At 40.9% G+C, this 23,428-nt stretch overlaps 4 protein-coding genes across 5 annotated transcripts; 2 read left to right on the top strand and 2 right to left on the bottom strand.

The window, feature by feature from the left end:
* The first annotated feature begins 10 nt into the window (after positions 1–10).
* LOC136238210 (uncharacterized) lies at positions 11–12,637 on the top strand. Of its 2 annotated transcripts, none has more exons than XM_066028563.1 (13): positions 11–164; positions 1,481–1,798; positions 1,911–2,225; positions 5,010–5,166; positions 5,384–5,535; positions 5,585–5,652; positions 9,911–10,154; positions 10,205–10,480; positions 10,528–10,842; positions 11,451–11,801; positions 11,849–11,990; positions 12,050–12,090; positions 12,138–12,637. In XM_066028563.1, exons 1-13 carry the CDS (start codon positions 98–100, stop codon positions 12,548–12,550), a joined length of 2,859 nt encoding a protein of 952 aa, XP_065884635.1. In that variant the 5' UTR covers positions 11–97; the 3' UTR covers positions 12,551–12,637. The 2 variants fall into 2 exon arrangements, with proteins under 2 accessions (XP_065884635.1, XP_065884634.1); XM_066028562.1 differs by having other exon boundaries at positions 12–164; positions 12,041–12,090.
* Positions 12,489–16,128, bottom strand: LOC136238227 (interleukin enhancer-binding factor 2-like). The gene is made up of 11 exons (XM_066028585.1): positions 15,970–16,128; positions 15,876–15,923; positions 15,752–15,829; positions 15,604–15,706; positions 15,440–15,553; positions 15,182–15,271; positions 15,054–15,132; positions 14,917–15,004; positions 14,163–14,294; positions 13,962–14,100; positions 12,489–12,662 (listed from the first exon to the last, which is right to left on the bottom strand). Exons 1-11 carry the CDS (start codon positions 16,063–16,065, stop codon positions 12,589–12,591), a joined length of 1,041 nt encoding a protein of 346 aa, XP_065884657.1. The 5' UTR covers positions 16,066–16,128; the 3' UTR covers positions 12,489–12,588.
* Positions 16,129–19,485, bottom strand: LOC136238209 (filamin-C-like). Its single transcript, XM_066028561.1, has 5 exons — positions 19,146–19,485; positions 18,681–19,092; positions 18,002–18,635; positions 16,518–17,951; positions 16,129–16,463 (listed from the first exon to the last, which is right to left on the bottom strand). Exons 1-5 carry the CDS (start codon positions 19,435–19,437, stop codon positions 16,227–16,229), a joined length of 3,009 nt encoding a protein of 1,002 aa, XP_065884633.1. The 5' UTR covers positions 19,438–19,485; the 3' UTR covers positions 16,129–16,226.
* LOC136238224 (armadillo-like helical domain containing protein 1) lies at positions 16,132–23,406 on the top strand. Its single transcript, XM_066028580.1, has 11 exons — positions 16,132–19,598; positions 19,652–19,791; positions 19,838–19,906; positions 19,949–20,030; positions 20,938–21,022; positions 22,094–22,182; positions 22,231–22,423; positions 22,475–22,597; positions 22,643–22,740; positions 22,786–22,869; positions 23,131–23,406. Exons 1-11 carry the CDS (start codon positions 19,548–19,550, stop codon positions 23,302–23,304), a joined length of 1,188 nt encoding a protein of 395 aa, XP_065884652.1. The 5' UTR covers positions 16,132–19,547; the 3' UTR covers positions 23,305–23,406.
* Positions 23,407–23,428: the final 22 nt, after the last annotated feature.

The raw sequence follows: 23,428 nt of genomic DNA, 5'->3' as shown, positions 1-23,428 counted from the left end.
TTAAAAGGCGTTTCCCGCCACGTTTGTCCCACGAACTAATCGTTTATAATAATTCAACCAAACGATTATGATGTCAGAATATTAGTAATCATTCGAGATGAGTTTGTTGGTGGTCGCTTCTTTGTTATTCTTCCTTCAACAGCAACCTGCGACTCGTGGACAGGGTAAGTCAGAAGCTAGATAGCCGGCTTGAAGTTGCACTCGCGTGATAACAGTATTCAATGGATGGTGCGCTACGCGCCATGCAGTTTGTACTAGTACACGTTGCTAAGCTGCGTGCTGAGCTGCCTACAAATGTAACACGATACCTGCATACTAGCTATAGCTATATGGAGTGTTCCCGCCAATATCATATAGCTACTTGTAGTTTACTACAGTTAAGTATCATATCTACCTGCACAATGCTAGCTATCATGTAGTATTAGCTGTACTATGTGAGTTAGGTATAATGTGCTTGCAGAACCACATTGCATGAAGTAGTGTAGCTATTGTAAGGAACACTGACTGCTTGTTGGGCTGATGTGTACATGTCATGTGGTGAAATTATCACATTTGCGACATTGTTGTCATCCAACCCTGTTAATAGATGATCACTTTATAGGTTTGGCACCAACACACCAGTACACACTGTATGGCCTGACATGGTGACAGCTTCTTGTTTGCAATGGTAGCTATATTAACATTAAATGCACCATTAAACTGTTCTGGTGATGTGTGTATTAAAATATTGTCAGTTATGTGGCTGCATGTGTATATACTGTGAGAGCTGTGGTAGTCAACTGGCCTGGTAGCTAAACAAATGTTCCCAGCTCAACTTTACTGAATAAACTCCACATGTATTAATGTCAGTTGATGGGGAAGGAAGTGCTAATTGCCAGTCCAAGAAAGACCCTTGGTGTCCACAATCCACATTAGCTTCATTTTTAAGGTGCAGCTATAGCCCTCTTGTGAGGTAGCTACTGGTTCTGGGACATGCAAGTGTACCTGTGCAGCTCACACCTACCTAGTACATGCAGTGCTACACAATCAGTACTGTGCACAATAGCTGTTTTGTGTGTGTTGTGTAGTGTGTGTGTGTTGTGTAGTGTGTGTGTTGTGTAGTGTGTGTGTGTTGTGTAGTGTGTGTGTTGTGTAGTGTGTGTGTGTTGTGTAGTGTGTGTGTTGTGTAGTGTGTGTGTGTGTGTGTGTGTGTGTGTGTGTGTGTGTGTGTGTGTGTGTGTGTGTGTGTGTGTGTGTGTGTGTGTGTGTGTAGTATATGTGTGTTGCATGCACGCATGTTTAGCTGCTGTAGTAGTTACATATTCATAAACTGTACAGTTATGGTGTGCAGTTGTGTATTTGTGACTGGGTGTGTTTATCAAGGCTAGTGAACATGTCAAATATATTATTAGTACATATAAGTACAGGGTGTTGTACTGGGCTGCACACTGATATAATTACATAGCTACTCTTCCAGATGATTTGTCTATTGTCTCTGTAGCATCTGGCAACTTACGGTTGCGAGGTGGTAACCATGTTAATGAGGGTCGACTGGAGATCTTCCTCATGGGAGAGTGGGGTACTATCTGTGATGATGGATGGTCTATGCAAGATGCTAAAGTAGCTTGTAGGCAACTTGGCTTCCCCGGAGCACTAATTGAAAGGAAAGGAGCTTATTATGGAGTGGGAGATGGAGAAATTTGGTTGGATGAAGTCGGATGCAGAGGAGACGAGTTATCCTTGTTAGCTTGCAATCGTCGAAGAGATATTGGAGACCATGACTGTTCCCATGAACATGACGCTGGAGTGGTGTGCATTAGTAAGTGGTACACTACAGGAACACAACGTCCCATAAGCATCAACAAGATGCCTAGTGGGCCTAATGTGGCCCTGGTACACATGACCTGATATGACTTGTAATGTATTTATAGTGGATGATATGATTCAGTTAGTTGGTGGAGCTGCTGCTAATGAAGGAAGAGTGGAGATCTATCATGACAGAGAATGGGGTACTGTGTGTGATGATGAGTTTGGACCTGTTGATGGTAATCTGGTGTGTCAACAACTGGGCTACACCCAGCTACAACAATACTCTGAGGGTAGCATGTCCACTATGGGTACTGGTACTATCTGGCTGGATAATGTTAATTGTAGTACATCACATGTCCGACTGAGTGATTGTGCATCTCGAGGATGGGGTGTCACTGATTGTATTCATAGTAATGATGTTACCGTGATATGTGAAGGTATATATGTAACACACACATAACCTTTCTTTACTGCCTGTCCAACAGTCCCCCCAGCTTCCAAGGGGACATTGAGTAACCAACACGTACTCACGCACATACACTCACAACACAAGAACACAGTGGGATCTAGAGGGGTTCCAAGGTCCCATGGAACCTTCTCTAAATATATCACCATTAAAGTTAGTGTCGATTTAGCTATCACTAACTTGAAAGAGAGTGTTAGGAGGTGTTTAAAACAATACTACTACGAACTGCTCTATCCCTTACATGTTATGCGAGTACTTCTAAAATAATTATAGTAGCGCATTATGTGTAGCTGTGATTTAAAACTCTAATCCTTTGACTAAGGTCCAATGGTTAGTTAAGAATCAGCATTAATTTTAGAAGTTCTATTACATAGAAATACTGTCTATAGCTAGGTATTTCAATTTGATTTTCATGTTATTTCGTGACCCTATTTTATTGTGCAGTATTAGGAGGTTAACCATGTCTCAGAATAGTACATTCCTTTTGAAAGGGTGGATCCTCCACTGCAGAACACACACTACACATGCACGCACGCATGCACACACACTATACTACACACACACTACACCACACACACACTACACTATACTACACACACACTACACCACACACACACTACACTATACTACACACTACACTACACCACACACACACTACACTATACTACACTACACCACACACACACTACACTATACTACACTACACCACACACACACTACACCACACACACACTACACTATACACACTACACTACACCACACACACACTACACCACACACACACTACACCACACACACACACACACACACACACACACACACACACACACACACTATACTACACACACACTACACCACACACACACACACACACACACACTATACTACACACACACTACACCACACACACACTACACTATACTACACACACACTACACCACACACACACTACACTATACTACACACTACACTACACCACACACACACACTACACCACACACACACTACACCACACACACACTACAACACACACACACTACACCACACACACACACTATACCACACACACACTACACCACACACACACTACACCACACACACACACACACACACACACACTATACTACACACACACTACACTACACTACACACACACACTATACTACACACACACTACACCACACACACACACACACACACACACACACACACACACTATACTACACACACACTACACCACACACACACTACACTATACTACACACACACTACACCACACACACACTACACTATACTACACACTACACTACACTACACTACACCACACACACACTACACTATACTACACTACACCACACACACACTACACCACACACACACTACACCACACACACACACACACACACACACACTATACTACACACACTATACTATACACACACTACACTACACACACACACACACACACACTATACTACACACACACTACACCACACACACACACACACACACACACACACTATACTACACACACACTACACCACACACACACTACACTATACTACACACACACTACACCACACACACACTACACTATACTACACACTACACTACACCACACACACACTACACTATACTACACTACACCACACACACACTACACCACACACACACTACACCACACACACACTACACCACACACACACTACACCACACACACACTACACCACACACACACACACACACACTATACTACACACACACTACACTACACACACACACACACACACACACACTATACTATACACACACTACACCACACACACACTACACTACACACACACTACACCACACACACACTACACTATACACACACTACACTATACACACACTACACTACACACACACTACACTATACACACACTACACCACACACACACTACACCACACACACACTACACTATACACACACTACACCACACACACACTACACTATACACACACTACACCACACACACACTACACCACACACACACTACACTATACACACACTACACTACACACACACTACACTACACACACACTACACCACACACACACTACACTATACACACACTACACCACACACACACTACACCACACACACACTACACTATACACACACTACACTACACACACACTACACTACACACACACTACACTACACACACACTACACTATACACACACTACACTATACACACACTACACTACACACACACTACACTACACACACACTATACTACACACACACTACACTACACACACAAGTGTGCACATACTGGCATGAACACTTCACACACATTTGTTATATAATATAACTTGTTTTGAAGTAGTTGTTACAACATAATAATAATACAAGTACTTGAGAATCATCTTCATATTATTATGCTATAACTTTCTGTTACCATGACCCAGTGTAGGCTATATCATTTCAACTGATTGTGAGAGTAAGTGTGGCCTGCACCACCAGCCATTTGTCCTACTTGTCACATACATGGTACCCACTACCACAGACCAGTCAAACAAGTACCACAAACCAGTTATACAGGTTGTGCTGCACACCTGATATATAGCTAAATGTAGTCACCTGGTGAGAAGCCATATTATCACATTACCATATTAGGTCACACAAGAGTTGTTATTCATAAGTGACTTCAAATAGTTAGCAGACCATTTGGCATGTCACATTCCTCAAGAATGTCTTGTTATTGTAGGTATTCCCAGTGAACCAAATAGACCATACACCACAGACACCACTTGTCTAACAGCAAGAGTTAGTTGGAGACCTCCAGTTAGTAATGGTGGACAAGATATAGAGGAGTACTGGGTTAGGTATAGACCAGTGGATGACACTCAGTGGAATTATATAATGTAAGGGAATATGTGACCGGCTGCCTGTAGGACGTGAGTACATTCCATCACATATCTAACAGAATATATCTGTGTCTGCAACTTCTACACCACTGCCCTTTTAGAAAGTTGATCCTGGTCAATAATGTACTCACACCTGGTATTGCACACTCAGTCACACATTAGTACTATATATATATACAGGTATACTATATATGTACATTATTCCCATATATAGGCATCGTCCTCCAATACCTGCTAATCAGCTAATATATGTGACTGTACGCAACCTCCTGCCAAGTACAACCTATTTGGTTGCTGTAGCAGCAAGCAACAGGATTGGTAACAGTAGCTTCTCTCAGCCAGTAACCATGGTTACCAAGCCAATAAGTAAGATATATCAATACCTTATATGGCAGTAATTATTATGGTGACACAGGCTTTGATCCACCAACAATAGTGGGCGTAGCTAATGGTGATAGTGGTTCACTAAATGTCCAATGGGAGGTAAGAACGTGTGTTATGTTTGATAGCCCAGCTAAGTGTCTTGTAAGAAAGATAATCCTTGTCTTCTTGATAAATAAATTAATGTACATCGATTGTATTCACTTAACATCATTTTGCTTTAAAAATGATTACTATTTTACTCTATGGGTTTTTATTACCAAGTAGATTATAATTATAACTCTAAACTCTGAGCTATGGTACCTCCTGTTTATCACCAATATATACATTGGCTCATTCCCAAATAAAGTGGATTACTCGGTGTGGGAAAATGTTGGTCATTAAGTGACTGGTTAGCTCATAGTTAAAGTTATTCATAGAACACTTTAACAGATGTGTAAACCAAGTAGATATGATTGGCAGTAGGAAATGGGTGGTAAATGAGCTGTGTCAGCAATATTCAACTAGCTGATGGTTTCCCTATCATATTAGTATATTCTAACAGACTCAGTCATTATCAATTCATTGAATGACAAACTGTCTATAGCTAGGTACGGTACCGCTAAGGGGATAACACTCACAAGTGAAATGGGTATGGCGCCCTATAAGTAGTGAGTATCTTAATCACTCACTTGTGCGAGACGATGTTACATCTGAGCAGTACGCACCATACCTCATAATGATCTGCCATAACCCAGCTACATGTACTCTAAGGTGACACCACAACTTAATTGCTGCTTTTATACACTTCCATCACTCCACACTAACTGGTCTACTTCCCAGGGGAGGCTTTGTGTGAGGCTGTCAAACATGTGAATAATACTAAAGTACTCATATGGCTTGGGCTTGTATAGTGGTGGATAAGTAGTTTACTAGTTTGTGAAGTGTTTTCAACCATCAGTGGCTCCAGTGAGGCCTTGTGCTTCTAATGAATGCGATTGGTCTCCTGCTCTCCAACACTATAAGGGTGATTGAATCTATAGGCAACAGCTTGTTGCACTCTGGGCGATTTGAAGTAGTTTGTCATATTGTAGATTACTTCAATAACACACAATTGTTGCAGGTTCAGACTAGCCATCGATCCTGTCCATTTTTTCTTTTGTTGGGAAAACTTAAATGTCCTTTACCTGACAAAATACCAAAATAAAAAATACAGGTTGGGTGGCGAGTTTAGTTTCATAATACAATTGTCACACCATCGAGGCCTTGTATACTCTTGTGTACAAAGACTGCAGGAGACCCATAATTACCTTTTGCTGCAATATTATTCCATTTTGTGAGGTACATATACCTCAGCTCAGGCCTTGGGACCACAGTGTGTTTGTGGTGGTTTTCCTTTAATTGAGAGTTTGGTAAACTGGTTAACCAAAAGAGAAAATGATACTTTTGATTGTTAACTGAACTGTAAGCAAGTAGCCATATTAATTTGGTAGTTGAAAGTTTGATAAACTCACTATTATGTGACAAATTGGCTCTCAATGGCAGCTGCCATTAAGCTACTCCCTTAGCAGTGTTGGGTTACTTTTGTGGTAACAAAGTAATATAACGAAATACGCTATGAAAACAGGTAATATATAACGCAAGATACTTTACTTATAAAATACCTAAGTAATATAATTACTGTAACGAGTCTAATATGATGTAATATTATTATTAAAACTAACAAAGTTACTAATCTCATTAGTTATCCTCTGAGTAACGTCTAACCACAACGAAGTAATGAGGCCTACTGAATGAAGCTTATTCATTAGCTTCTTACTTATAACCAAGATTTGCACATTGTCTAACAACGCAATCATGTCACGTGATAAGGTGGTAGTTTCACACGTGACAGCTTAAGGCTGTGGACACAAAGTAATATAATATGTAATATTATTAGTTACTTTATTTTATGGGTAATATGTAACTGTAACTAAATAGTTCAGTTGCAAGTAATATGTAACTAATTACTTTTGCAAAGTAACTTGCCCAACACTGTCCCTTAATGTGTACATACAAGAAATAAGAATACTGTTTATACCATGAACACTACATTAGTTATTTCACCTTTTTATGTATCAAGAATCTACTAAAATCTAACACTAGAAATGAGATTTGCTGGAATAATAGAACTAGTGGACAAAGTTGAGCAAACCCCATTAATGGTACTTGAATGCAAATGTGACATCAACACATCAAATGATGGAGCTTAGACTGACATGCATAATTCCATCCCTCGATCCTTAAGAACTTTGCGATAGGACCATCACAACAGATCTAATAGGACCATCACAACAGATCTACTCGATTGCTGGAAGAAAAAAATAGGAGGAAGAAAATTACTTTCATCTCTAATGCTGATGCTTTTTGAATTTATAAACCATGTCATGTCATCGGTGGATAAACCACTTCAGAGTTTCAAGTGGACTAATTGATAAAGTAATAGTGACAATATTCTAATAGAGCAGTCAGTATTCTAATCTAAATCTTTGGGAAGATTTCGTTCTTAGCACAGCAAAATCATTCTTAATATAAGAGATGGTTACACACTAGCCATATTGGAATACACTAATCTGCATGACAGTAGCTGCTATAGTAATATTCAAAAAAAAAAATTTAAATTCTCTAAAAACTGAAATCTAAAAGCTACTTGTAGGAGATGCTATCAACTGGGTGTTGTGAGCCTGCCTACTTTAATACACTCCTTCACTGAATATGCAGTTATTGGTGATGTTGTGTGGTATAATATTTCAGAGCTTCTATTTCCTTCAGTCTTCCCGCATGTCCAGGGAATCTTTTTGATATGAACCTGATCAGCACCAAATTGTAAAACTATGTTCAATGTGCCAAAGTAACCACATAGATCATTCTTTTATTGCTGGAACCCTACTTCATTTTAAAATTAGCTTTTTGTTGTAGCATGTTATGCACTATACAAGTGTGACTGCTTTATTAGAGTATCTCAATCTCGTTGCTGAACTAAGCAATAGATTAAGGGGTACTTACTTACTACCGAAGGTCATTATGGGTCATTGAGGGTCATTATGGGTCATTGAGGGTCATTATGGGTCATTGAGGGTGGTGGTTACTCAGGGCATGACAGCATGTTCTCGTTGTTGAAGGGTGTGGTCCTCTGTGATTGCTTTATAGCACAGGTACATGTATCATGGTGTCTAACTGAGCTCCTGAAAGTGTCGTATGGAATATTAATGCCTTGGTATATTTTCCTTGTAACGACCAAGTAATTGAAAATAAAAGGAATAGCAAAGCAAAAAAGGTAGACACTCATCAGAATCAGAAAAGGCATTGTGAATTTGTTACTGTGGCATGAAATGGTGGCTGTACACTGCTTTGTTTGGCCTCTAGCCTTGTGACTGTGGGTAGTGAGGCAGACCAAAATTGATTTTGGCCACTTTTTAGCTGTAAGTGTTTTGTTGCTGTAATTGATGAACTACAACTATTCTGTAAAGGTGATGTACATCGCAAATGATATGATTAAATTGACATTTGGGCAGTGCCTGTAATTTTTAGGGGGAACCCGACTAAACAATACTAAACAATACTGCCATACTGTTTGATATGTGAGCAAATATGTGACTGGAAAAACCATCCAAATCGCACATTAGAAGTTTCGAGATAAACGGTTTTAAAGAATTCAAGCCAGCATAACTCTCCAGGGATAGCAAGCACGCATATGAAATTTACACAAAAGATACATCAATCTGTTACCTTTCAGACCACTTCCAGTACTTGTAGCTGCTCGTAGTGTTTCCCACCAAATAAGGTAGAAAAATCTGAGCTGTTGGATGAGCAAAGTAGTATCATGAGTGCTCACAAAGGATTGGAGGGTGGGGAGTGGTGGGGTGGGGAGTGGCAGGGTGGTCAAGGGTTAGACCTCACAATGGAGGAAGACCACGATTGGAGCCCAGAGATGAAATTACAGGGCTGTGCTGGCTCCTTAGAGGCTGATGTGTAGCAAAATCCACAGAAAAATGTATGGCCAAGGCTGTCCACCAGTAAACCACTGGTTCTTGCCAAGCCAGGTCCTTCACAAGGCCTGAAACCGCCATTTGAGCTCTACACCCCCTCCCCCCCAGAAAAGATGTCTGTTGAAACCAGCCTTGAGTAGTTTGAGTGGTACCGAGTGTCAAAACTAGTAGTACGATAGTGTAGCTATCCACTGGAGGTGTTAGTTTGATTTTGCCTGATGTGCGATTTGGTCACATGTATATAGTTAAAGTGTCAGTTTTCATACGAAATTCCCACCTACTCTCATGCTTTTTTGAAAAAACCAGTTACATAATGTCACGTATACTAGTCATTTGGTGTTCTCCCTCTCTAGTACTCACCAAGACTACAGTGTGGTCTACCAGCTAGTCACCATCTTATCAACTATACTAATGATGATAATAGTCAATATCAACTGATCCACATCACTCCTTCATCACCACTAAACTATACCCTAACTGATGTTGTTGTTGGTAACCAATATAATATATCACTACAAGTTGGTATAATGACAAGAGATGGATATGTGTTTAGTGTACCCTCTGATGTCACATCTGCTGTCTCCATGCCAACTGACAGTAAGTGTGCCATATTCTGTTACATATAGTTAATTGCTATTACATCACAGTCCCACTAACCTCCCCTGGGGAACTGTTTGTATGGAGCATTAATGCATCTACAATATTGTTGTCATGGCAATGTACTGATGATGTCATCAATGGTCATGTGATCCAATGTCAACAGAGTGATGGTGTAACATGGACACGTTATGTTGCAATAACCCCCTGTACCTACCTGGAACGTGTGTTGTCCAACATGAGCTACACTTGTATGGTTGCCTCATACAATGAAGTAGGAACTGGTATATTTTCTAACTCAGTCACCATGGCAACTCCACCAGCTGGTAAACTAATTTAGTGATACACACTCATTACACTGCACAATTCACAGATCCTATTCCACTGATGTCCACTCCTGTTCCACCGGTCACCACAGTAATGATGGTGATGTCAGATTCCATCACAGTGGGCATGGTGGAGGGATCACATGACACACCTCTAGGATATGTTGCTCCAGAGACTGTTGGTTACATGGTCACATGTCATGCAGAGTCAACAACTACAAGTGTCCTAGGGTGGGGGAGTAGTGTGAACATGACAGTGGACGGACTAACACCATACAATGAGTACAGGTGTGACATAGTTGGTATCAACACATATGGAGTTGGTGATGCTACTACTATAACAGTGACCACATTGTCATCAGGTTAGTGAACACTACACATGGGCCACTGACAGAATTAAGGAGGCCCAGGGCAAATCAAGAATGCATAACTGATATAGCTATAGTATGCCAACCTAGGGCATGTCCTCCCTCCCCCCAGGAAATTTTTGAAAATTAGACCCTCTGAGATTGATACATTATATTATCAGTGCTGTTCTGTTAGGGTATCTCAAGCTACCAAAATAATAGAAAAATTATAAAACCTGTATATAATTAAATGTGAAACAGCTTGTATTAGGGTGACTGTTCTATTAGAGTATCTCGATCCTAATATTGATGCACAGCCCCTGGAAATTTCCCCCGTTGGCGGCCCTGACCACCCACAGGGAGTAGTTACTAACATTATACCTGCAGACACAGCCTGTGGTATTGAAACACTTGCAACCGGATACTACTCCAATATAGGATCGAGCAATCAAGGTTTTTTTTTTTTTTTTTGAAGTGAATCAGGTATTCAAGGATCAAACTCCACCAAAAAAATACCTTGACAAGGTTCGTTTGTGGGTAAAAAGAATTTAAACAATCTGATATCGTTAATGCCTGTTGCAAGTGTTCAACTATTGATCATTTCTTGATCTTACCCCATACAGTACCAAATGGACCACCACAACAATTATATGTGAATAGTGAAGGAGGTTATAATAATCTTCATTGGTCACCACCGGTAACAAGTCAACAAAATGGCATCATACTGGACTACATTATATCATGTGTGATAGTGAAGGATGGGGAAAACCCTTTTGATGCCGGTCTCCATGACAACAGTGATAACTGGAGTGTGATGCTATCAGAATCAGCGGATTACCATGGCAACAATGATCCACTACAAGTTACCATGCCAACATATCCTCCACATCAATTGGTTAACTGTCGTGTGGCTGGCATTAATATGGATGGGCGTGGTCCTTATGAGTATCATGTGACTAGAGTTCCTCCTGCAGGTAGTAGTTACCATGGCTACCATTACTATAATACATTACCATATTAGGTAGTGCAGTGACAGCAGATGAATGGTATTGTAAGGATCCCGTGGCATATGTGCTGCTGGCTGTGATTGGTGTTGCCATGGTGATCATCCTTGTACTAGTAGTATGCTTGTGTTTTCAGTCTCGTTACCATGGCAAACAAATGTAAGTATCATAGCAACCACACCTGTCCGATAATATCATTATATATATAGTGTAAACAGGGTTAGTGTTCAGAATGAAGCAACCAGCACAGCTCCAAAGAGTAAGGGAATTATTGTATTTGATGTATGGTAATCTTCGTCATCTTAGAGAACACATACACTCATTATGAATCACTGGACAATTTGTATGATGATAAGTCTACTACTCAGAAATCAGCCACTCCTAGTTACAAGCCGCATGCTGGTCCTAGTGACAAGCCACATGCACACAATAAACTGGTTGATGATGACACAGAGGAGGAATACATGAAGATGGCTCCCAGTCGGTCCTGTAGTCATGCCACTATCAAGTCTGATACACTCCGATCATCTGATAGCATTAGAATGAGCACACTTGGTCACCATGACAACGCTTCACATTACAACACCCTCTCTAGTAACTACAGTCATTATGATGTCCCCCCTAGCAACCATTTCAATCAACCACCTGATAACAGTCTCCATAGCAACAATAATCACTATGACATTCCACCAAATAATAAGTTAGCTAGCACCAATTAATTAGAATACTACTATAAAATGCTGTGTGTTTGTGTGAGTCAGTTACTATCAATACTAACAATGACTGGAGGTTGAACCTTCACTGAACCAACCAATTGGGCTGTCCTGAAATCTATAGCATCACCGATATATTAGAATACAATGGCATATAAGTACAATACAATGGGTGGTGTGGGGAGGTCCAAATTTAGAAAAAATTTGTGAATTGAAGCTTGGGCCATTTGAAAAGTAGTTGATCGGATTTATTTTAATGGGTTAGTCAGTAGGAAAAAGACAACATCTTTATGATTTCTGAGGTAGATCAGTAAGTCAGATAACACAAACACATAACTACTGTACTGTCTGGAGACAGTCACTAGTTAGCTATTGTAAGGGAAATAAGTTTGATATACCTCAACAAGTAATGGACGGCACTGATGTATTATGTATATAGTTAAGAAGTGGAGTACACAGGTTTTGAACTACATCTAAAGGTAACGTTACCTTTTGAGATCAAAATTTTACACACTGGCTGTTCTATTAGTCATTTTGCACTCAAATTCTGTCACGTGATCTTACCTTTTTCTTTCTTAAATAAAATCTGAAAAATTGGGTCGGTTGGTCCGAGCAACAACTTCTCAAGTAGGTATGGACTTAACTCTCAAACTTTTTCTTATAATTATTTAATTTTTCTAGTCTCATTCCCAGATGTCACCCACTGTGTTAGGATGCCTAGTTCACTGGTGGGGTATGGACACAAGACCAATGTGAACAGAGCTTTGTCTTCTTCATAACTTTACCATAATACCATGTAGAATTACGGATAAATCATTCATATCTCATATATTTAAAAAATTACGCTGGATGTTAAGCTTCACAAAACCTTGGACCTCACAACAATAACCCACTGTATTGTAGTAGTGTATAGCACACAATTTGACTAGGATATCAAATTTTAGCAGTAATAATACTAAATAATATCAAGAGTTCATAATATAAAAAGAGAGGAGAGTGTCCTACTACAATATAGCCTGTATAAAAGCGTATCTCAAAGTTATGATGCAATACCTATAGTCACTTTCAATGTGCTAGTTGGTCAGGCATGCACTCAGCATTAAGTTTCAATAACTGTTGTAGTTATGGCTTCAATAAACAGTCTACTGATGGCATTGTAATAGGACACTTTCCTCTCTTTTTATATTATGAACTCTTGCTAATATTACTAAAGACACCAATCCATTGGTTGTTTTCATTGGTTGGTGGCTACGAAAATGTTCACAAGATAATTATCCACAAACACTGAAATTTTAAACTTTTTTTTGTTTTTTTGAATAAACAATTAAGCCCCTATAGCAATTGCTTTCTTGAAAATAGTGAGTGTACAAAAACATTTGACTGCTAAAATTTTGTACTATATAGTATAGCCAATCACCTGCAGGCATAGCTCCACCCTCAGCTAGCAATTCTCGGAATGCACCATGGTGTAACATACGCAAGATCATGCCAGCAACACCAGCAAGTTGATCCTGTTCTGAAGATGTTAACATAATGTGAATACCATCATCCTCCTCCTATTGATTAGATATTTTGCACATATATAGCCCCACCCACATTACCAGCCACACCCACCTACCTCACAGGGGTCAGGAATACCAATGGAACCTGGTAGAAATAATCCAGCTGACAATAATTGGAATACTCTCCTGTAAGCTTGTGGCACTGTGAGCAGCTCTCCACCATGTAGAGGCACCGTAGAGCAGTGACACTAGGGGGTAATGATGACACACTTCACTACATATCAGAGGGGTAGTGGTGACACACTTCATTACATATCAGGAACACTCTATAAAGCAAGCAATTAAAGTTTGGTGGAGATGTAATCTGGAGGGGGGTGGATAATGTAGTACTTTTTTCATATTGTGTTGGAGTGGCTGAAAGGTTTGTGAGGGTTCTGGGACACACTACCAATTCACACATTAGAATACTTAGTATTGATAATGAGCTGATCATGTGATGTTTGATGATGTAGCTTTGAATACTGTATAGTATGTTATAAGTGTGAGACCAAATTTTGCAAAACTATCAAAATAGCCTCCAAAATTATTTCTATAATAGTTAAATAAATCTGTGACACCCTCCCAATCAGTCTGCACAACACAGAATGTTTTGTGAAACCCTGTTCATAACAATCTCAGTCTGCTGGCAAATTTTTTTAGCAAGTTAATTCACAAAATATATTGTATGGTACGATGAATGGTGAAATCATGATCAACCCTCTCTGACACTAATTGTGATCAACCCTCTCTGACACTAATAACACAAAATATATTGTATGGTAGGATGAATGGTGAACCCTCTCTGACACTAATAACACAAAAACTACATACCAGTAATTCCAAGTACCATGGATTAAGACATTGAAAGGTTTCTTCCCTACATCTCAAATCCTTTAGTAGTCTGATCAATTGTCTAATGCTAATAAATGTCCACCACAATATAATATACATGACAACACAACAAATACCTTGGGTGACGCACGTTCTCTTCAAACCATCGTACATGCCTCACCATCCTTAATGCAGCCATACACACCAGTGCATCCTCTATTTAACGCACATCATTATCACCATGACCAGAACGCAAGACACTCACCACTGTCGCTTGGTAGCTTGGCTATGAGAGGTGCAGTCGTAGTAGCATACACTCGGACAGTAACACCATCGGTGCTCTCTAATTGGAATGCTATAACAAAAACAAGACACTTCAATGGATTCTCCACTTTCGGTCAGAAGAGCACAGTCAGCAATAACAAAGTGTTATACTAGTATGTCACAACTGTATAACACCAGTAGCATTAACACTACACCACATAGGGTAAGCTAGCATAAACCTGCGCCAATGTTCACTCACTTAGTCTATCAATTGGTCGATGTGCTACAGACTGATTACCCCCAGTTCCAATGTTGGCTTCAGGGGAGTTTAAAATATCTGCCACACGAACCCCCAAATTGGTTACCATGACATCTAGACACAGCACATGTACACTTCATGGCCAGTTACCATGGAAACCTCACCAGTGGGTGGTTTCTTAAATATAATCACAGCGTCAGCAATCTTGCAGCCTGTTAGAGCCACACCCTTCTTTTGTGACCCTACTGGCAGTACTTCATCTAGCATCTAAGGGTAAGGTCACACGTGATCAACTCAACCACACCCACTTACCAGCTCCTCCCCTTCTCCTGCAACAATCAGATTATCAATCACAGTGATCACTTTAGTTAGGAACGCTTGTATTAGCGCCTGCAGCACAACAATTATAGTAACATTTTGGGTGAGGGGTGTCTACCTGCTCAGCAGCTGACGGTGTAATCTCATCTAGCCGCCTGTTGATGACCTGCGAACACGTGGTATTGTTTATAGTTGCACACCAGGTCACCTACCTGAGCTAATAGCGTCTCTTGTTCATTCTTACTGACCGGAGGGAAGTATTCGCTCACGTCAGTCCAGTCGAATATTGGCCTTACCGCTTCTTCCATTCCTCACAACTCAGTTACTATAACAAGTAATTGCCGCATGCGCCTTATGGCGGGAGTAAAAAATTGAAAGTTCGTGCGCGTTATATAGATGATAAATACAACAGTCAACAAAAACGCTACAGTTCAAAGGTAAGATATTGGACTACCTAATAGTTTTATTGTTAGTATTTAGACGATTTCTTTGTGACCTTTTCTTCCTTAAAGCTGACTTTCGTGTTCTTCATGGTCTGACTTTCCGGAGTGGATTGGCTCATAGGGTTTTCAGCTCCAAAGTTGGTCAGTGTAGGGTTATCCATCAAGTGCATATTATACTGTGGGGACTGGGGTGGGTACATGTAGCCACCTGGCATTGTGGCACTCTTTTTCTCTGTGTGAGTCTCACTGCTGTACTTTGCTTTCTGTATGTAGAAACATACATGTTAACACAATGAGATTATCTACCAATAATTTACCAATTCTTTCTGCTTTTCTCTTTTTTCCCGTCGTTCCTCGCGTTCTGGGTCAATAACGCATACCCTGAAGGGACTCCCAGGTACCTCTACTCCAGACCAGTGAACTGTTACACGATAATCTCCAGCTTCGGTCGGGTTGTAGTGAGCTGTCAGTGTACGAGTGTCATCTTGTGATATTGGCTTAGCCTCAACATCAAAGGCATTCTTGATACCGTGTACCCTGATCAACAATGTTCCTACTCCAGCATTCTCTGTCTCTATTTTAAACCGAGCTGGCTGGCCTACTTCGACTTCTTTGCCTACTCCCGGCCCAGACACTTTCACTTTGCTAGCATCAGGACCATCAAAGATACGCAACTGAAATGGACTTTTTGGAATGTGGATTCCATACCACCACACATGGATGTAGTACTTGCCACTTGAGGAAGGAGTGAACTTTACCGAGTATGTTCCACTGCCATCATCAGACATGTAGACTTTGGGGGTAACGCCTCCCTTTCCTTTGGACACAACAGCTAATTCTCCAGTGCCAGCTTTAGTGGTGTCAACAAACAGCTCAACAGTGGAGCCTGCTAGTAGTATAGCATTGGGGTGTAGACACTGGCCATAGGCTCGGCATTTGGAGGCATCGGGTGCAGGTAGGCATTGAACTTGGAATGGACTTCCTGGAATGTTCTTTTCTTTGAAACGTATCTCAATCTTGTACATGCCCTCAACTGTGCACACATAGATGACTTGGTACTTGCCATTCCCTTGGCCCTTGATTTCAACATCACCATTGCATTCTGACCCTATGACCTTCACAGAAAGTGAGTTGGTCTCCAGGCAGTCATCTTCAGGGGCTGTGAGAACAAACTCGCATGGTATTTTGGCGATGCATTTATCCAAACCAACACCACTAGCTGTACAGCCTGAAGCATCTAAGGCAGCTGCCACTTCAAGTGTAATGGGACTGTTGGATATATCACAACCTCCCCATAGAATGGTAATCTTGTGAGAACCAACCTCCCATGGAGTGAACGCCATATCCCATCGACTATTAGCTCTCTCCTTTACACTGCAGCGACACTGTGAGGTTGGACCACTGACCGTCACCTTTGGTAAGCACAGGCCAGCACCGTGAGCTAGGATGTAGAATTGTACTAGCTCTCCAACTTTGCCTTCTGATGGCATCCCGGATGCTCGTACTTTACTGCAATCAAAAATGGCTACATCACAGGGTGTTTTGGGGAGATCTTCTCCACTCCAGGTGACATGTAAGGTTCCTTCTCCAATATGCACAGGATCCAATGTGAGACTCCAATTGCCACCTCCCATGTCACTGATCTGCGTTCTGACTAGATTACCGTCATCCTCTTCAGTCTCCACATGTGCCTCTAATACTCCACATCCGGCATCTTCAGCTTCTATGGCCAACTCCACTGTCACTCCAACCTGCACGTGAGAGGTGATATTTAACAGATACCAAATACATTAATTCTCACCTGTAGCTGTTCTGGGATATCTCCAACAATACGACACTTGGTTGGATCTATAACTGGGACAGTAAATGGGCTACCAGTGACTGGCTCTCCTTGGAAGAGAGTGCTAACTTCAAATTCACCCGGTTCAGTAGGAACAAAGCTTACATCATAGTCGCCATAATTAGCTGGAGTTATTGTACCTGCTACTTCTGTGGTTGGGCCTTTAGCTGTGACCTCAAACGATAAATCTGGTGGGGGTTTCCCTTTTGTGTCTATGCTAAACTTGACTGGAATATGTACTTTAGCAACCCCAGATGGCAACTGAGGAGGGAACACGGAGAAACCTTCTGGAGATAATTTCAGTTGAGCATTACGAAATTGTGACAGGTAAGTGGCCACTAATATTTCATCAACCTTAGGATCAGCCATCTGCTCTGGCTTCATTGGTGATACTATTTCTAACTTGCTCTCTACTTTAGCCATCAAGGATCGAAGGTTCTCTACCGCTTGTTCAGGTACCATGGTGACCCATTCAGGGCAGGTATCAGGGAAGCAGGCATCCATGAGTGCACCAAGATTAGAACCATCATTCCAGTCTGTGCTCAGGTTTTGGATGTCACGATGAGGGATCTTGCTCCGTATCCACTCCAGTAACCTAGTGTCCTCAATAATAGACAATGACAACAGCATACTAGCTCACCTGTTATTACCCGGTTCACAGAAGTAAGACAAGTATGTCATCACGCTCAGCTCATCCACATCAGGGTTGTTAAGGTCCTCAGCAGACAACACCATTGAAATACCAAAGGCATCATAAGCTATCTGGAGACCGAGCTCACAATTGGCTAATCCACAGGATCTGTCCAAGGTCCAATGTCCTGGGCACAATCCTGCCTTGATGCTGTTGGAGAGGGCACATAATGCTCGTCCATCATTCCAGTCAACAGTGAAGTTCTTGATCTTGTACTCAGAGATTTGCTGGTTGATCCACAACAACATAGCCTGTTTGGTTGATAATCCTTTACCACTACTCTTGATCTGGTAGTGCCTGATCAAGGTCCAGATCAAGCCCAGGATCAACTTGAGGTTTCCATCATGGATATCCTCTGCGCCTGTGGGCAACATATTGTTAGCGGGGATGGGTGGAGCAGTAAGAGGCTCTTACCAATATTAACGAGTTTTATGCCTTCTTTTTCAATGAAACTCAGCGCGGAGTTGAGGTTCTCCATGCAGTGCACCTTATTCTTTGGGTTCTTGCTGTAGCGCGAGATCTTCCTCGGCCTGGCAAGTATATTCAGTAGCTCTATCAGCAAAATGCCATCCTGCAAGTCAGTCTGTACATCATCCGCCTGCCTCTTCGCGACCTTGAGATTACCTCTCAGACGATCATTAAACCAGTTTGTAAAGGTCCTTTGTTGGATTTGCTTCCAATCTCCCTTCCCTTTTGCTTTACTCATATCTCTTACGACGACACACCCAAGTGATAGGTGTGGCTGCTTAAGATCACGTGCTCAATATGCGGGAAGCGCGAGGGTAGCGCGCTATTTGCTATGGCAACGTAAACAAAATGTGCTCGAATCAGGAAGAGTTGAAACAGCTGCTACAGCGATGGGACAAGGTTGGTTAGCTAGCGAACGTGTAGCAAGTTGTATATGGAGTGATGTGTTGTAGGGCTCGAAGACTGTTAGGGCTGAAATCCTAACACAATTCATATCACAATGTATCAATATGACCTCCTCCGAGTTGGAGAGACACTTCGCAGACTGTGCTAGTTTGTTCCTAGCGCGTATAACTACCTGGATTAGGATCACGTGAGTATGCTATATTATATAAGAACTACATCAGCCATCACCATAGTTACATGATGGGTACCTGTCTAAATCTGCAGTTGAGGGCGATATCAGTATTCATCTCCTCAGCTAGTGGGTGAGTTAGTGTCTCCATGATTTTACAATGTTGTGCTCGTAGTCATCGCTTCCTCACAGAATTCTTGGAGGTGGGAGGGATACTAACATTACTGGAGATTGTCGGCTTGATCCAAACTGCTGAGGTCAGCATCTTATTGCTGTAGTTTTTGATGGGAAGAAACAGAGTAACGTATCTGATAAATCTATAAAGCCATAACTTACATGTAATGTTTTCGTGTAGACCTTCCGTACTTCTCAGCTGTTTGTTTGCTGAAATATTTTTTGCAATAAGGCCATCAATATTTTATTCCTTGTTTTCCATCACCACCCTCATCTTTTTTAGGAAGTTGCACCAAATTTTAATTATTTGATTATATATAGACAGAGTTGGGGGTAACTAGTTACTTTACAGGTAACTAGTAACTTGTAACTAGTTACAACTGCCCAAAAAGTAACTGAGTTACAATAGTAACTAGTTACAATAGTTACATTGTAACTATAGGTAATTATGCTTTAAAAGCAAGAGCACTTCAATTTTTGTACTAGTCACATTAAGTAGACACTTTCTGTGTACTGAGCAACAGATGGAACAGTTGAAACTGAGCTGAAATGGCTACAGAATCATTATTTTCAGAAAGTGTACATATAGTTCTCTTCTTCCCTTGCTCTGGGCAAAATAATCATGTTACTAAAGTTAACAAACTAGCATAACTTGTTTATGAAAGTAACTAGTAACTAGATAATTAGTTACCTTTTAAAAAGTAACTGTAACTCAGTTACATGGGATAAAAGTAACTAGTATCTAGTTACTGTTCTAAAGTAGCTACCCCAACTCTGAGCTGTCATAACTCAGAGTCAACTGTGTATTCAGTAATCACTTCCTGCCTGCATCTGTTTTTTGCTCCACTAAAGACAGGAAACATATTGGTGGCATAATAGTCGCTGCAAATTCCATACTTACCTTATGAAATTAGAACCAACGGGCCTAACACAATTATGTATACAGCTACCATGACTACTCTATGGCGTGTATCATGTGTAGTATTGTAGGAAGATAAAATGGCTGCTTTGGAGTTGCTGTCTCAGATCACAGTGGCTGGCAGGCGTTATAAAGAGTTACTATGTGAGAGCTATGGTAAGTGTTAATAGAGGAAGTTGATCACTAAACATCTCTTTGATGTCAACAATCTGATATACAACCTACTGGATAATAGCTCATCACCTCTTAGTATCAATATTAATTGGAGTATACTAGGGCTTGAATACAAAAAAAGTGTTACTCAAATCAGAGAATTTGGTATCTCAAACCTCCAATTATGCAAATACTCTAATAAGGCAATCATGCAGTTTTACTCTAATAAACATTCACTCAATTGCTGTATGTTATAGGAAGCCTTTTGAGGTGTTGTACCTTTGTTGATCAATACCATGTGTACCTCACAAGCCTTTCAGCCACCCCAACACAATATATGACTTTCCTAGCTAAGAAGCAAGTACAGTGAAACCTTGTTTATAGGGCCACCTATGGGACCCATGATAAGTGGCCCTATTACTGAGGTGGCCCTATTACCGAAAACCTTATTAATGCAGCCATAAACAAAATGGCCTTATTATTGAGGGTTTCAACAAACCAGCAACTGTAACATCAGTATACAATTGATCTAACTAAACACACTATGTAGAGTTTATCACAGAGAAAGGTAGGAGCATACGATGTACCAATTATTCCAGCAATACTTGAGACATAATGGCTGGAAAAGCATGAAGTATACTGCCGGAATAATGGGTACCGCTTTTGGTAGTTAAAATGTGCACTTAAGAGCAGCAACTTTTGCAGTGATACCTTGACTGCCTGCTCAGCTGGCCTCTTTACTGAGGTAACATTGTATTAGTTTTACCAGTTTGGTCCAGTGGTATGTGGCCACTGGCCTTTATAATGAGGTGGCCCTATTAATGAAAATTAAATAAATGTAACATAATGGAAAATACGTTTGGACTTGCTGGACCTGGCCACTATAATGAGGTGGCCTCATTACTGAGGTGGCCACTAAGTGAGGTTTCACTGTACTACATTATCCATACTTGTTGTTAATGGGATAAAAAGTGTTTACAACATTACCACCATGTTGACACGCATTACAACATGTGATCAACATCCTCTGGCCTCTTATAAGTCATTCATTATTATATATATGTGCCATGCTAGCTGTGAAAGTGGTCGCTGAGTGTTTAGGAAGATCTCAATCTATTGCTACTCAAGATGTTGCTAGGCAACTACTGCATCAACTAGCAGTGGTGTGTGGGTGTGGCTGTTTACACAATCTACATAATTATATCCCCTAGGGTAATCCCCGCTACCAGAGTCAGGTATACAAGGCCCTAGTAGCATTGTTACCTTGTAGTTCAGAGGAGGCACAAAGAATGGCTGCACACACATTACGAGAGGTACAGCCAATAATTGGAGTGGCTAGTGCTACTGCAGTAGAACCATCATTACAACTGCTACGTAGTCTGCATGTTGATGTGCAGCAAGAAGGTGAGTAGAGCTTGGTTACTAGGGGGTGGGGCTAGTCATTGTATCTTACAGCATGTCAGTTACTGAAGGATCTTGTGATGCATGAAGAGGTCCGACACCCACTGCTAATTGGACTTGTTGGGCTTCTTAAGCCTTCAGTTGATGACAGTACTGTACAGGCTGGGAACAGGTCAAGTGAGTTGTAACACTGGGTAAACTGGTCTTGAGCTGTCTCCATAGCAACATTACCAGTGCATGTGCAACAAGCTGGAGCTGCCCATGTGATCCAACAATTAGTTGTCATGGGAACCAATGAGATCACTGACATGCTAATAGAGGTAAATACAAGGTAATGTGACATCATAATATTACCATGGCAACAGATGTCAGTGGTACCACACTTGTTATATGCCATGGGGAACACAGCTCATTCTAACAGTCAACGACAAGCATCCCTAGCTCTTAAGGTATTGTATAGCATAGGTGATAGCTCTTAATGTATAGCATGTTGAGCTGATAAGATTGATTCAAAATTTTCGTATTTCAATAAAAACCTTTGTAGTGGTGTAGCTATAAATGAGGTGATCTAATAATGTACTAGAGCAGTCAAGGGCCAGCTACTAGCCTAGCTACACCCTTAATGTCTTTTTGAGTTGTTTTCTCAGGTTATCAGCTCAACATGAACACTATAGTGTTTCACCATGTACCCCCCATTGTCACAATGACAGACCCTACTAGAGACGGACACAGCAGACAACAGCAAAGTGAGGTCACAAGTGGAGGCCATTGTTGGAGATGAGATGTGTGAGATGATATTAACTGATGTTGATAAAGTGTGTGATCACATCACCATGGCTCAGCTGGACATGTTGACTTCTTGCCTTAGTTCTGAGTCTAGCTAGCATGTCATGAATTAATTATTTAATATGTTCATATTCGTACAGTCCAAAATTACTGCAAAAAAAATAAAATTTTCATAAGATTGCAGAGAAATCATTTGTAAACACCTGCCGTTTTTTGATTCGC

The sequence above is a fragment of the Dysidea avara genome, chromosome 11 (assembly GCF_963678975.1).
Source record: "Dysidea avara chromosome 11, odDysAvar1.4, whole genome shotgun sequence".
Taxonomy (NCBI): domain Eukaryota; kingdom Metazoa; phylum Porifera; class Demospongiae; order Dictyoceratida; family Dysideidae; genus Dysidea; species Dysidea avara.
This window is presented reverse-complemented; position numbering and strand designations above follow the sequence as displayed.

Coding starts and splice junctions, on each gene's coding strand:
- LOC136238210 (XM_066028562.1), top strand. CDS start 98: ATGAGTTTGTTGGTGGTCGCTTCTTTGTTATTCTTCCTTCAACAGCAA. Junction 1,799..1,910: donor CGCTGGAGTGGTGTGCATTA/GTAAGTGGTACA, acceptor ATGTATTTATAG/TGGATGATATGATTCAGTTA. Junction 5,167..5,383: donor ACTCAGTGGAATTATATAAT/GTAAGGGAATAT, acceptor TCCCATATATAG/GCATCGTCCTCCAATACCTG.
- LOC136238227 (XM_066028585.1), bottom strand. CDS start 16,065: ATGGAAGAAGCGGTAAGGCCAATATTCGACTGGACTGACGTGAGCGAA. Junction 14,295..14,916: donor CATGGTACTTGGAATTACTG/GTATGTAGTTTT, acceptor ATTACCCCCTAG/TGTCACTGCTCTACGGTGCC. Junction 14,101..14,162: donor GTATTCCTGACCCCTGTGAG/GTAGGTGGGTGT, acceptor TCTAATCAATAG/GAGGAGGATGATGGTATTCA.
- LOC136238209 (XM_066028561.1), bottom strand. CDS start 19,437: ATGAGTAAAGCAAAAGGGAAGGGAGATTGGAAGCAAATCCAACAAAGG. Junction 18,636..18,680: donor TGTGAACCGGGTAATAACAG/GTGAGCTAGTAT, acceptor TGAGGACACTAG/GTTACTGGAGTGGATACGGA. Junction 16,464..16,517: donor GAGAAAAGCAGAAAGAATTG/GTAAATTATTGG, acceptor TTCTACATACAG/AAAGCAAAGTACAGCAGTGA.
- LOC136238224 (XM_066028580.1), top strand. CDS start 19,548: ATGTGCTCGAATCAGGAAGAGTTGAAACAGCTGCTACAGCGATGGGAC. Junction 20,031..20,937: donor GCTTGATCCAAACTGCTGAG/GTCAGCATCTTA, acceptor GTAGTATTGTAG/GAAGATAAAATGGCTGCTTT. Junction 22,424..22,474: donor TGTTGATGTGCAGCAAGAAG/GTGAGTAGAGCT, acceptor TGTATCTTACAG/CATGTCAGTTACTGAAGGAT.